The 14,728-nt window shown below is 42.0% G+C and overlaps 1 protein-coding gene across 4 annotated transcripts in view; it reads right to left on the bottom strand.

The window, feature by feature from the left end:
* The window catches only part of LOC148508931 (NXPE family member 4-like), a 111,075-nt gene that overhangs the window by 56,218 nt on the left and 40,129 nt on the right, over nucleotides 1-14,728 (bottom strand). For all 4 annotated transcript variants that reach the window (XM_088443818.1, XM_088443819.1, XM_088443820.1 and 1 more), the window contains one exon: nucleotides 13,908-13,969. In XM_088443818.1, coding sequence (XP_088299944.1) covers nucleotides 13,908-13,969 — 62 coding nt within the window. The remainder of the gene's footprint in view (nucleotides 1-13,907; nucleotides 13,970-14,728) is intronic.

Genomic DNA, 14,728 nt, shown 5'->3' with positions numbered 1-14,728 from the left:
TCAACTGTTATAGATCCAAACGGTAACTATATCATAGCAGATGTCACTTTAGATGGCACGAGATATACAGTATTTTGTGCATTGTTTATGGCCCTAATAGTTATGACAGGAAATTTACTCTAAATGTAATAAATATATTATACCCTTTAGCGGATGCACAAATTATTTTAGGTGGAAATTTTAATCTAGTTGCCTCTCCTATTCTGGATAGAAAATCTACTTTGCGCACGTGCCCTCCCCAACCAAAGGTTGGGTTACAATATATGGCGCCTCAATTGAATTTATCAGAAATTTGGAGAGTAAGGAATCCGGTTGAACTGGAATACTCTTACTACTTATCAACCAATAATAAGTTTTCTAGGCTTTTTTCTTTTTAAATCTTTATCTCCAATGGTTTTAAACACGGCCATCAAACCTATTTGCATTTCAGACCACGCCCCAGTTTGGATAGATTTACAGGGGAAGTTTCTGCTGGGATCATGTTCTCAGTGGCGCTTCCCAGCAAAACTTGTTTCATCACTCAAATTCAAAGCTATCTTAGATGCCGCCTGAGTTGAGTATGAATTTTAATATCCAAATCCACAAAAATGATCCTAGTTTATTCTGGCATACTGCAAAAGCAGGTATATGTGGTGATATTATGTCTTTCAAGAAAAAATACAAAATTGCACAAGATGCTTTATACAAGTCTGCCCAATCCTCTTTAACTGAAGCATTTGAAGCATTCAGAGCTTCCCCCTCCCCGGTTACTAAGGCAACTTATTATGGCTGTAGGCAACACTTTAATCAAGTTCTCACCCAGATTGACAACCGTTATCTTCTGTCTGGTAGATTTAATTGTTTTCAATATGGTAACAAGCCTAGCCATTTATTATCAAATATGTTAAAGGGAGATAGAAGCCATACCAATATAGCAGCACTTAAAGATGAACATTCAATCACACATTTTAAAGGGGACAAAAAAGCGGATATCTTTTATCAATACTATCAGAGGTTATACTCTCAGGAACCCATATCTGAATTACAGAAACAATCCTTCTGGAAGGAAGTTTCATTGCCACAAATTTCCCTAGCACAAATGGAGAGCTTAACTAATAAATTCACTACTGGTGAGGTTGACCGAGCTATACAATCGCTTAAACCCTTGAAGGCACTGGGTCCAGGCAGTTTTAGTGGGGAATTCTACAAACTACTCTGCCCACATATAGTGCAACCGTTGACAAACCGGAAAACCCCTTCCACTACATTTTAATTCAGCCATAGTGAAAGTATTACCAAAACCTGGTACAGATCTTCTTTTCCCTTCATCTTATAGGCCCATATCTCTACTCAATGTAGATTGTAAAATCTTTACTCAAAATTATACTCCCCTCCATTATACATCCTGACCAGATCGGATTCATATGGGGTCGTAGCTCAATCACTAATATCAGAAAGGTTCTTGCTGTTTTACAATTTCTTCGTGACTCTCCGACAGATGATCCCGGTGTCGAAGCTGAGTAATTGGCTGAGACAAGTTCAGTTTGAAATTGAATCGCAGCGACGCCATCTTGCGACTGGCCGCAAGACGCCATCTTGGAAATGAGATCGCAAGATGCCATTTTGCGAATGGCCGCCTAAGCGCCATTTTAAATAAACTCACACTTTAGTACATGTGGCGATAATACTATTAGCACCATGCGACTGCATCTTCCATCATTTCTCATATACATAATAATACGCATAATAGCGCTGTTAACTAGTCGCATATTAGCGAATGCACAAGACCCCGAATGAAAACACCATTTAGTAGCTAAATGCGCACGCATCTGTCCCCAGTTAACTAGCGTTTTCATATCAAACCCCGTACACTCACACATTACATATTCACTTACAAGGTTCCATTAGCTTTAAGGGATAAGATTTAAGTTTGTTCAGTTAGTATAACTATTGTGAAATAAGGATATTTGATATCTAAGGTTTTATACATGCTAAGAAAGCCGTGTTTGGTTTTGTACTGATGCGTACTCTTTCCACAGTATTCCGGTGATATCGTTGGGGAGATCGCATCATGCATTCTCGAGTTATGGACCGCAGAGACTTCAACCAACAAAATGTATTAACTGTTAGGATGTTTCAGGGGGAGGGAGGGCAGAGAGCCCCAGTTGTTAGAGGCTGGGAGAGTCTATTTGAATCAGCCTGTTAAATGCTCCGTAACAGATAGATCCCCTTTGGGAGCCAATAGCATCAGCAACAAACTTCTCTATTGTTTTGTCTATCCCTGGGGGGTATAAATGTGTGCTCCAACACTGGGTTTTTAGTCTTCGTGCTGAATGCTGATAGATGAGGGGTTTCTTGCTGATGCCTAACACCTGGTACCGGAAGCGCTGCGTATGTATACTGTACTTGGGTCTGTATAATTCCTTTGCGCCTAAATTGTGTCTGGATCAATTGCGTGTAACTGACTGTACTTTTACTTGAATAATACTTGTGCTTTGGAACCACAGATTCCAGGTCTAAGTCTTTATTTACTGTATGACTGCGTACGTAAATTAGCGTCATCCTTAGAAGATATAGGCAGGATATTAGAAGGTATAGGCAGGATATTAGAAGGTATAGGAAGGTGTGTATAGAGGTTTTGATCCAGTATCATTAGTTGGGGGCTCGTAGTGAAGTCACTTACCTGCTCACACAGTACAAACGGCTATCGATATTTCAGCAAAGGGTGGAGTGGCCACATGCAGTGTTTGCCTGCAACCGCTTTGTGCTGAAAGATCGCTATCCGGCTCCGTGTGAATCAAGGAAGCTGACTAGAATCCAGGGACAAGAGAGGAAAAAGTTTGTTTTCCTCTGTTGATAGAACCTTACGTTTAAAGGGGTGCCGCAGTACTGAGTACGCGGCTAAGTCGCAGGTTTGCGCACAGCAAAGATGCACTTTTGTGTACGCAGCTAAAGGTTGTCATACGGTTGTGTGGTAGTCGCAATATTGTGTATGCGACTGGTCGCACAATAGCGTATACGTACTTCCGGTTGTGCTGCCACGTGTTTGAACAAAGCCGTTGAGGTTTACATTTTTCAATTATTATCAATATCTGGGTTAACATGTATTTTTCTGCGCAGGAAAAAGTGTGTAACAGTGAGTGTTTTGTTGGTAGGGGTAACTTGTTCCCTACAATTAAAGGTACCGTATGACCTTTAAGGGCTAAGTGCTAGTCGCTCGGTAAGCAGCTTTACCGTTCTATACACAGTAGCAGGTGTACATGTTGTCTTTGTTGTAGAGAGGTGCATGGAAGTGGCCGACATATAAACTTCCATAGGTGTGGAAGTTGCCTTACTAAATCTTATCCAGGTGTGGAAGTTGCCTTTTTCAAATCTTATCCAGGTGTGTGGGCGCCGCCGACTTAAATCATCCACAGGTAAGTGAAAGTATCTTGATTGTCTTTCACCAGTTTAAATCTTCATTGAAAAGCGTAGGATTTTGTCTCAGAATGGGAGCCGCGCAAACAGTAGAGATGTTAGACAATGATGTGCTGCTAATGGAGGCGCTGATCAGATCGGCTCGACGTATTATGCATACTAAGTACGGTACTTATGCAAAAGGTATTGTGATGTATGGTTTAAAATGACGATGAAGAGTGTTAGACCGTTTCCCAGAATTGGTAGTTTTGATAAAAATGTGTTAGATAATGTCCGGGATCACATCAGTCTGATGCACTCCCGAGAGAAAAAGGTTAAATATTATGAATGTTTAAAACTGTGGCAGCATGAAGGGGATGCGTGGCTTAAAAATGTGCAAACGACGCAAGCTAGCGTCGCGAGCACATTGCAGAAAATACATCCGCGACGCTAAATTGCAATATGGGCGAGCCGCAAAATGGCGCACCCGTGTGGCAAGGTAACGTCGTGGAGAGTATTGCCAGTAGTTCACGCTCACCTCCCCCACTTTATTTGGATGGAGGTGCAAGTACAGTTACCAAAAATACCCATAAAAATGTAACAAGCAACTTGTACCCTCTCTTAAGCAACTATAAAGAAAATGTTCATGATGTGGATGATGAGCCTATTGTAATGTCTGCCATTTCCCATGCTGTGCAGATGATAGATGCTGCATCACCACAATCATGAGTGGTGCCGCCATCTCCATCGGTAACAGCAAGGGAAGTGTTAATGCCCTCTGCACCTGTAGAGGAAGTTGTTCATACCATACGTAGCAGCAGCAGACTAAACCACCAGCCAGGTAACCAGATCAAAGGTAGCAGCGCTACCGGTCTGAATCCCATTCGGACAATAACCGTTCCAAATGGAAATGCAGATGCGAACAGCATAGTGCCAACGAGGGAAGTAGTAATGCATTGTCCTTGGACAAGAGCAGAACTAAATTCCATCATAAATGATTTCCCCGATCCCAAAAAGGAACTAACCAAATGTCAAAGCTTTTTGAGAAATTTGGGTAGTTCACATGAGCCCACTAATAAAGATTGGCGAGTGGTATTAAGGGCCTGTCTACCACGCAATACCGACGTGACAAAATTTATCACGGATTGTGTATTGGATGGTGACATTCCCTTAACAGACCAAGTAAACCAAGGTAACATTTCCCGCATTGTAACATATATTTTCCGGTAGTAGTTAACTGGAACAGAATTTTCACTATTAAGCAAAAGGAGAGTGAAACTGCAGAAGATTATTGCGATCGGGCTCTGCAGGCTATCACCCAGTACACTGGGATAGAGGATATTAAAGATAGCACTCACCACAGGGGAATGATAGTCATGGTACTCGTGGATGGTCTGAAAGGGAGTTTACAAATTCGGGTTCAGACCTCACAGCCTGGCTGGTGGGGACTCACAATAGATGCCCTCATAGAAACCGCCATCGAACATGATAAAAACATCTCAAAGAAGAGAGAAGCCCAGAGTGAAAAACTTATGGCTGTCAGTATACAAGCTCTGGAGGGAATGACGGTAACATCACAGCCAACAGACACACTTGCACTTGCACACACACTCACACCTGAAGAAGTATGTGCCCTCACTAACCCCACACATCAACAAACACAACTCTATCCCACTAACCCGACACAACCACAGGTCCCATACTACTCACAAACTTCTTATCCCCCACAATACCCTTACCCTCCCTATCCTTACCCATATCCAACACCTTTACCCTCTGCTCAAACTTCACAACAACACATGTCTTCACCCGATTCACGAACATGTTTTAACTGTAAACAACCAGGACATTTAAGTAGAAACTGTACAGTAAAAGGAGTAGGGATCCCACATCAGGGAAGACCTGGATATCCCCATAAGGGATATGCACAGATGCCAGCAAATGTCCAGCAGGCACCAGCTCCAATTGTGGCCGTAAATGCTTTATTGGAGAATGGTAGCCAACGCTAGGGGTCAGGTCATACCTGTAGTCTACAGATAGTCAGGTTAACGGGAAGTACTAGGGAAGAACCGGTCATGATGGTTGATGTAGCTGGTACTGAATATCCTTTTCTTGTAGACACAGGGGCGACCAGGTCAGTGATAAAATCTCCTGTTAATTTACAGGTGACCAACGAGACAGTACCAACAATGGGTGTAACAGGTAAAGTGGAACATTATCCTTTAACAAAGTCCACAGAGGTTACTATAGGGCCGTTGCATACCAGGCATTCTTTACTCCTGGCTGCTGTGGCTCCTACTAACCTGCTGGGCAGAGACTTGTTATGTAAGATGGGATGTGTTATATATTGCACCCCTGATGTATTTTTAGATATCCCAGAGAGAGTTGCACACGAGGTGCGGGATATATTGAACACTCCCCAAAGGATAATGTATCACTCTACAAGTTTAAATGAAAATCCATCTCAGATAAATGAAATGTTGTCCCTAATTCCAGATTCCCTTTGGACTAAAGATGGACAGGACACTGGATTAATGGCAAACGTAAGCCCCGTAATGGTAAATTTAAAAAGAGGTAGGCAAGCTCCAAAAGGAGAATTAGGGGTTTTCCCAAAAATTGAGTGATTATTGCAACAGGGAATTTTAGTTCGTACAGCTAGTGTAGCCAACAGTCCCATCTTTCCAGTGAAGAGTGGTGGGAGGGGTTATAGGCTGGTACAAGACCTTAGAGGTGTTAATAAGGTAGTAGAGAGCCAATTCCCTGTAGTGCCAAATCCAGCTGTCATTCTGATGCAGATCCCACCAAATGCAACCCATTTCACTGTCATTGACCTCTGTTCTGCTTTCTTCTCTGTGCCTCTCCATCCTGACTGTCAGTATCTATTCGCATTTACATACAGAGGTTTACAATACACATGGACACGGTAACCCCAAGGTTTCATAGACAGCCCCAGTATCTTCTCCCAGGCATTGCACGACTGCTTACAATCTTTTCAACCTGCCAATGGATCTGTTCTAATTCAATATGTGGACGATTTATTGCTATGTTCTGACTTGTTTATGTCAAGTTTGAATGATACTAAACTTTTGTTACTTCATCTCTCGCAAACAGGACACAAGGTGGCTAAGGACAAACTACAGCTATGCCAATCCAGAGTAAAATATTTGTGACACTGCCTAACCCAGGGGTTACGACATCTTACAACAGATAGAATCATGGCCATACAAAACATGACACTGCAGCAGAATCAACAGCAACCTTCTTGGGAATGTGTGGATACTGTAGAATGTGGATCCCAGGTATTTCTATTTTGGCCTTACCTTTACAGGAATTAGTCTCTTCCTCAAAGCCCGATCATGTCATACACACAGAGGAATCAGAGCAGGCTTTCCTTAATCTTAAGGATAGTCTGACAAAAGCTCCTGCATTGGGAATACCTGATTATGAAAAACCTTTTGATTTGTATTGTACGGAAGCTGATGGTTGTGCTGCAGGTGTCCTTACACAAAAACATGGTGATGCCAGTAGGCCCGTAGCATACTACAGTGCCCAATTGGACACTGTGGCAAGATCACTCCCCACCTGTTTGACAAGTGTAGCAGCTACCGCTCTATTGGTGAGTAAAAGTGAGGACGTAGTATTGGGTCATGATATGATTGTCTACACTCCCCATGCTGTATCTGCTCTGTTGAACTCAGCTCAAACCAGACACGTCCCCTCGGCTAGGTTCACCAAATGGGAACTAGCTCTAATCGCTCCTGCAAATATTACTGTTAAACGTTGCAGTACGCTGAATCCAGCAACATCTACCATATGTACAACATGATGTACAAAGGGTGGAAGGAGAGGAGTTGCTGGCGGGAGGTGAGTTCAGCAGACATAAGGACACGCACGATTGTATGACATATCTGAACCAGATCTTTACTGCTAGACCTGACATACATGACACACCTTTAGAGAATGTGGATGTGACTTTTTATACAGATGGGAGTTGTCATAGACAAACAGACACAGGTGAATTATGTACAGGTTATGCTGTTGTAAATGACACAGACATCATAGAAGCTAAACCTCTTGGTCCTCCTCACTCAGCCCAGGTGGCAGAGTTAGTAGCACTAACTAGAGCGTGTGAACTGGCAGCAGGCAAATATGCTAACATTTCCACTGACTCGAGGTATGCGTTCGGGGTGGTACACGATTTTGGGGCTCTATGGCGTCTGAGAAATTTTATGACAGCAGCAGGCACACCAGTTGCACATTCCCGACACATAAAACATCTTTTAGAAGCAATCCAACTGCCCAAAGTGGTGGCAGTAATTAAATGCAAAGCCCATACATGTGAGGATGACCTGGTGTCACTGGGCAACAACAGAGGAGATGAAGCTGCAAAATGGGCAGCAGGGTTAAAAATGTTTTCTCCAACTGAAAAAATTATGTCATTCCAAACAAATGATATGCTGAAATTAATTGAGATGCAAAATTTGTGTTCAACTCAGGAAAAATCCATCTGGAAGTCCAAGGGATTTGGGCAAGAGTCCTCCGGGCTCTGAAGGGATGGACAAGGTAAGCCAGTAGCCCCCAAGGCATATTACCCCAGCCTGGCAAACAAGGTATGTGCAAGTTGGTGAGGGCATACTGGTGCGCACCAGGTTTTTCTTCACAAGCAGAAAAGATAGCAATGTCCTGTCTGACCTGCTTGAGAAAGAACATAGGGAAAGTGATCCCTACCGAACCGTCCCACATTCCACCGACTGATGGACCTTTCCAGGTGATACAAATTGATTTCATCCAATTACCACCCTGCAGGAACCTTAAGTATGTATTAGTGTGCACAGACGAATTTTCTAACTGGGTTGAGGCCTACCCAGTGGCCACTAATACTGCTGCATTTACTGCCAAGAAAATAGTTCAGGAATTTGTATGCAGGTACGGTATCCCTAAAATCATCGAGAGTGATAGGGGTACTCATTTCACAGGTGATGTTTTTCCAAATATGTGTAAGTTGATGGGTATTAATAGCCGACTTCATACCCCCTACCGACCGCAAGCCAGTGCCAAGGTAGAGAGGATGAACGGGACTACTAAAAATAAGCTAAGTAAAATCATGGCAGAGACTGGACTAGGATGGCCAGAAGCGTTACCTTTGGTTCTACATAGCATAAGGACCACTCCTAGACCTCCTCTGAATCTGTCCCCATTTGAAATATTGTTCATTTGATTATAAGTCCACAGGAAGACCTGAAGGGTAACAACGAGGTAACTGTAAAGTATCTTATATCAATGAGTAAGCAGTTAAAGCAACAGCAGCAGAAACTGAAGTTGTTGTCTAATGATATGCCTGAAACTAACTGTCATGATGTTGAACCAGGAGAATATGTAATGATCAGAAATTTCTTGCGTTCAGGTTGTTTGACTGATTGGTGGGAAGGTCCATACCAGGTGCTGCTGATGAGTACTACATCTTTGAAGGTTGCCGAGAAAGATACCTGGGTCCATTCAACCCACTGCAAAAAGGTCACTCAACCAGTGGAGAAACAAGTCGGAGACAAGGCTGATAGTGTGGACCTGTCGCTCGCGAGCTTGTTCCAGGAGGATTGAAAAGGTTGTAGTGAGATACCTGAACTAAAAGAAATCTGCAGGTCTTGTTGTGACAATGGACGGGCCTGCTGTGTTCATTTTCATATTCTCTTTTAGAGTGTTCACCATCTTGGTCGGTTCGGGAAAATCCAGTTTCTGTGATGGGAGACCGATCGAGGAAATGGGAGCTGATGGCAGTGCTGATGAAGTGGAGTCAGGAGGAGTGCAATGCCAATCAGGGGAGTGTCTGAACAATCTTAGTACTGTTATTGTTAAGAGAGCTGTCATTCTGGATACTCTGGGATGGTGTGGAGGTTTATCGTCTGAAGATTCCTGTATTTGTGAGCTTTGTGGGTCCCTAGTTGATGAGAACTGTATCCAATGGTGCCAACCTAAATATAGCCTGTACTGGGGTGGGTATCCTTTAGAGGATTATCATAGCATGGTAGGCAAAGTGTTAAATCAAACTGATTGCTGGGTGTGCTCACATGTGCCACAGGGACAGCATAATGTAGGTTTGGTGCCATTTCCGCTGAATATCACAGAAATTTTAGAATTACAAAAAGGGAAAACATTGGATGGAAAATTCCTCTCATCCAAACCACCTCATTTCAAACTCTATCAATTCCAAGTAGATAGATCACTTTTGTGTTTAAACATAACCAACCCCAATAAACCCGGGAGTTGGGAAGTGACGGGGAATAATCAGACGAGGACCTTCTCACAAAGTGCTGATAATGAGTCCATAAACCATGATCTGTTACGCTCCATTAAGTCTGGTGGGAAACATTTTAGGTATCGGTATACATTGAGTTCCACCAAAGAAATTATTGGTAAGGTGCCAAATGGTTATTGTGCTAAAATAATACAGCCAGAAACTTGCATGTACCAGATGGAAGATCCAGAAATAGGATTGTTTGCAAGGGAAATGTGCTTCATGATAATAATGCATACCATTCCTTATGTTCTCCCTGATAATGTATATTTCATATGTTGAATAAAAGCGTATAAATGGCTCTCCCCGAGTTCCAAAGGTTTGTGTTACCTGGGAAGAGTAGTACCAGAAGTTATGACACATGTTGAAATGCTGGGTATACATAAAAACACACCATCACCATACCTTCACACACAATATGAACACAGAGGCAAAAGAAATATTATACCTGGTGACGTGCATAAAGCCAATCAGTTAATCAGTGAAACAACTGGCTTTCAAGTTTTAGTCGCATTGGATCCCACCAGGATCGCTCGGGGTACATTAAATTTTAGATATATTCAGGAACTTGCTAAATTGATAGATAATATCACCGAGATGTATGATGACACATTCAGGTATACAGGGAGAGAATTACAAGCATACAAGAAAGAACTGGTACAACACATGCTAGTGTTGAATTATTTAACTTCTGTTACTGGAGGGTATTGCGTAACCTTGGCCACCCAATTTGGAGTAAAATGTTGCAGCTATGTCACCAATGATACTAGCGACCCCAAGGAGGTGATAGACCGAAAGATGGATGAAATTCTGCAGCTAAAATGGGAATTTCGTAAGAACCATAACACTTCAGTGGCTGAAGTAGGGGAAAAGTTAGAAAGATGGGTTTCATGGCTGAACCCAGTAAAATGGTTCTCAGGTCTAGGGGAATGGGTCCAGGAAGTGATCACCAGCATAGGCAAATTCTTGACCCTTATACTAATTGTCATCATAATAATTGGCATATGCGTCCGGTGTGTTCCTATTGTGTTGAAGTTTGGGAAATGTAAAAATAGAGTAAAACGTAAGAACGAAACTATGATGGTGGTCAGTAATGACAATATGAATACCGAGGTAAATATAGAACTGCATTACAACCCTGAACTAGGAAATACCATCATTTGATGTATTATATTTAGACATGCATAGAATGTATTATTGAAATGTTATTTTTTTTTAGAACACCTCAGATAATGTAAAGTTTCAATTCCCCTTCAAGACTGCTTTTATAAGACTGGTGCATTCCCACACCTTTCACATGATCTTCCAAGATCTGCGGTGTGCGTACAATAGTAGTTTTATGTCCCCACCCAGAGACACATTATTGATTGATTAAGAACCACCTGCATTACAACCCTGAACTAGGAAATACCATCATTTGATGTATTATATTTAGACATGCATAGAATGTATTATTGAAATGTTATTTTTTTTTAGAACACCTCAGATAATGTAAAGTTTCAATTCCCCTTCAAGACTGCTTTTATAAGACTGGTGCATTCCCACACCTTTCACATGATCTTCCAAGATCTGCGGTGTGCGTACAATAGTAGTTTTATGTCCCCACCCAGAGACACATTATTGATTGATTAAGAACCACCTTGTGCCATCCCACAATAACACTAAATAATATGTAAATGTAAGCCTAAATTAAATTCTAATAGCAGATTGTGATAGCATGTTGTTTGCTATCAAAGGGTGGACTGTCGAAGCTGAGTAATTGACTGAGACAAGTTCAGTTTAAAATTGAATCGCAGCGATGCCATCTTGCGACTGGCCGCAAGACGCCATCTTGGAAATGAAATCGCAAGATGTCATTTTGCGAATGGCCGCCTAAGCGCCATTTTAGATGAACTCACACTTTAATACATGTGGCGATAATACTATTAGCACCATGCGATTGCATCTTCCATCATTTCTCATATACACAATAATACTCATAATAGCGCTGTTAACTAGTCGCATATTAGCGAATGCACAAGACCCCGAATGAAAACACCGTTTAGTAGCTAAATGCGCACGCATCTGTCCCCAGTTAACTTGCGTCTTCATATCAAACCCCGTACACTCACACATTACATATTCTCTTACAAGGTTCCATTAGCTTTAAGGTATAAGATTTAAGTTTGTTCAGTTAGTATAATTGCTGTGAAATAAGGATATTTGATAACTAAGGTTTTATACATGCTAAGAAAGCCATGTTTGGTTTTGTACTGATGCGTACTCTTTCCACAGTATTCCGGTGATATCGGTGGGGAGATCGCATCATGCATTCTCGAGATATGGGCCGCAGAGACTTCAAGCAACAAAATGTATTAACTGTTAGGATGTTGCAGGGGGCGGGAGGGCAGAGACCCCCAGTTGTTAGAGGCTGGGAGAGTCTATTTGAATCAGCCTGTTAAATGCTCCATAACGGATGGATCCCCTTTGGGAGCCACTAGCATCAGCAACAAACTTCTCTATTGTTTTGTATAACTGGCATGCTGGGACCTGTAGTGCTGCAAAGTAGTTTAGAACTGAAAGCAGGAATACTGCAGCGTGGGTAAATCATGTGAATACTCTGAAGATCTAGAAGGCAGCAGGGTGCATGATTAGCTTGAGCCTTGCAGGTGGACAGCTCAATTAGCAACTCACTGAAGCTCTATAATGGAGAGACTTGAGCAGATCTGTGGGATGTAATCCCAGCTAAATAGGAACACAAGAGTAACTAGGAAAAATAGCAACTTGGACAACTGAAGGTAACAACAGTGCCGATACATAAGAACTAAATAGCTGTAGCTTGTAAAGCTGAAATCCAGCAGTACTAGATTACTAGGATCACAGGAACCAGGGAGTTAGGAATATGACTTGTTGATCTGGCAATGAGTGAGGGAACTGGAACGGTTTAAATAGGCTACCCTGGAAGTAGATAGGGTGCAAAGAGCATGTGAAGAATTGCATGAACGAGTTCAGTGTAGGAAAGATCACATGACCAGAATCAAGATGCCTGTGCCCATACTGTTGGGCCCAGTAACACAGTCTAACTGGAAGCAGAGGCAATGCAGGGAATGACATACACAGGAATATTTAGAAGACATGGCATGCACAGAGGACCATAGGGCATGCCAGGATGCCACATGAGCAAGGTAATCTGATCCAGAGGAGCAAACATGACAGGTGGGTATTGCACAATAAACTTTGGAAGACAACTACATATCTTTGTATCGATTCTTGCAATATCGTTCATGTAAAGTGGCAGATATGCAGTTATAATTTCACAATAAATTGTTGCAATTGTTTGCGCTGTTAATTTGTCTTTAGCACTTACCAAGAGCAAATATTGATGCAAACAATGTCCAGGTGCTCTTTTTAATAAGCACAGCACTACAAACACCAGGAGCCCTATCCAGTGTTAAGCAGTCAGCGAAAGCTGGCATTTAACTGCAGTGCGCACACTGATTCACTGGCTAGTTGTAACAGATCCTTTGTCATCAGTAATTTGCTGTGTGGCTATTCCATAAGAAGGTGTGTCAGCAGCCAGTGCCCCTACTCACAGAGAGCCCTTCAAGAATAGAAGTAATTTAGACAGAAGCTGAAAGAACATTTTAGTTATGAGCCAGCTCACGTCTCTGCTGTAACATCTAGAAGGGCACTTGGATCAGTAGCACAGCCACCGCTCTCTGCCTGGAGAGTGGGTGTCAGACAACTGCCATCGTTCTTTTGTGGGAGCAACAACACACCATCACTGAACTTTATCTACGTGAGACTGCCCATTAAACCCCAGTTATGCAAGTTCATCCATAAATGGAGATGCCCTTAAATTATTTACATCTCTTGTACTTGCGTATGTATGGTTCATGCTAATTTTTCCATTGCTGTACACAAGTAGAGAAGCCAAGGTTATTTGCATGCACTTGCACCCCCTGGCTTAAAGTTGCCAGTCAGCCCCTGTACCCATTTCCAAGTTAAAAAACAAAGTATTATGTTATAATGACATAGCCATCCTAGAATATCATGTAATGAACACCAAACTAGTGATAGAATAATTTAACACCAATAAACACTGTACGTCCGATGATTTGTAAACCTGTCTAATGATTTGTAAACCTGAACAGTTTGCTATGAATTGTCAAAGGCTAAAATAGTTTGTAATGTTTATAAAACATTTGACTTGGTCTATATGTTTTATTTCTCATGCTTGAAGACAATACAGCATACTTACTGTTGCAGTTAGACACATTGATGTCCTGAAAGTTTGTTGGAATCTCCACTCTGACATTAGACCTTGAAAACAAAATGAATGTGCAAAATATTAGTTACTGTATATTAAGCTAGTGCATAGTAGCAAATCTATTTAAATATCAGTGCTAGCATCACCTGGAATATGGAAGGAATTTGATATCCTCAGAAAGTGAGGTAGCTTGAGTTAGAAAGAAACTGGATTGATTACTTGCTCAATTGGGAATGGCCCAATGTAGCAGGACGCAAATTTTCATGGATGGCACTCTTAACCACAGATTTCATGTAGAGAGCCAACCTCTATCACCTTCTTTGAGACTGGGAACTGCTCTCCTCTTCCTGTCAGCAAATTTCTTGTACCGCTCAGAAGCCTTCACAAGGGAGGAGTGGATCTCTTTCCAAATCTTGGAGAAGTGCTGCAAGATGCGGTCAGCAGCAGGAACCTGTGAGGCAGGAAGTGGCTGAAACTCAGGAACTCAAGGTTGGAGGCCATGGGCAAGGAACCATATGAAGAATGGTACTGATTGTTGTAACAAAATTCCACCTAAGGAAGCAGTTCAGCCCAGTTGTCCTGAGAGGAGGATACGTATAAACAAATAAAATACTCCAGCTGCCTCCCTGTGTTACAGGTGTCAGCTTTCATGCTGATTACTGTTTAGCTCTCAGTTGAATTCCTGTGTTACCCTTTCCTGTGTTCTTCAGAGCAAATCTTTCTTTTGAATCCATAACAATTCTCAGTGCATTCCTGTGTTACACTTTCCTATGTTCTTCAGAACAAATCTGTGACTGGATCCATAACAATTC

The sequence above is a fragment of the Taudactylus pleione genome, unplaced genomic scaffold, assembly GCF_031769625.1.
Source record: "Taudactylus pleione unplaced genomic scaffold, aTauple2 ptg000334l, whole genome shotgun sequence".
Lineage (NCBI taxonomy): Eukaryota > Metazoa > Chordata > Amphibia > Anura > Myobatrachidae > Taudactylus > Taudactylus pleione.
The sequence above is the reverse complement of the archived record's forward strand: the minus strand, read 5'-3'. Positions and strand labels throughout refer to the sequence as shown.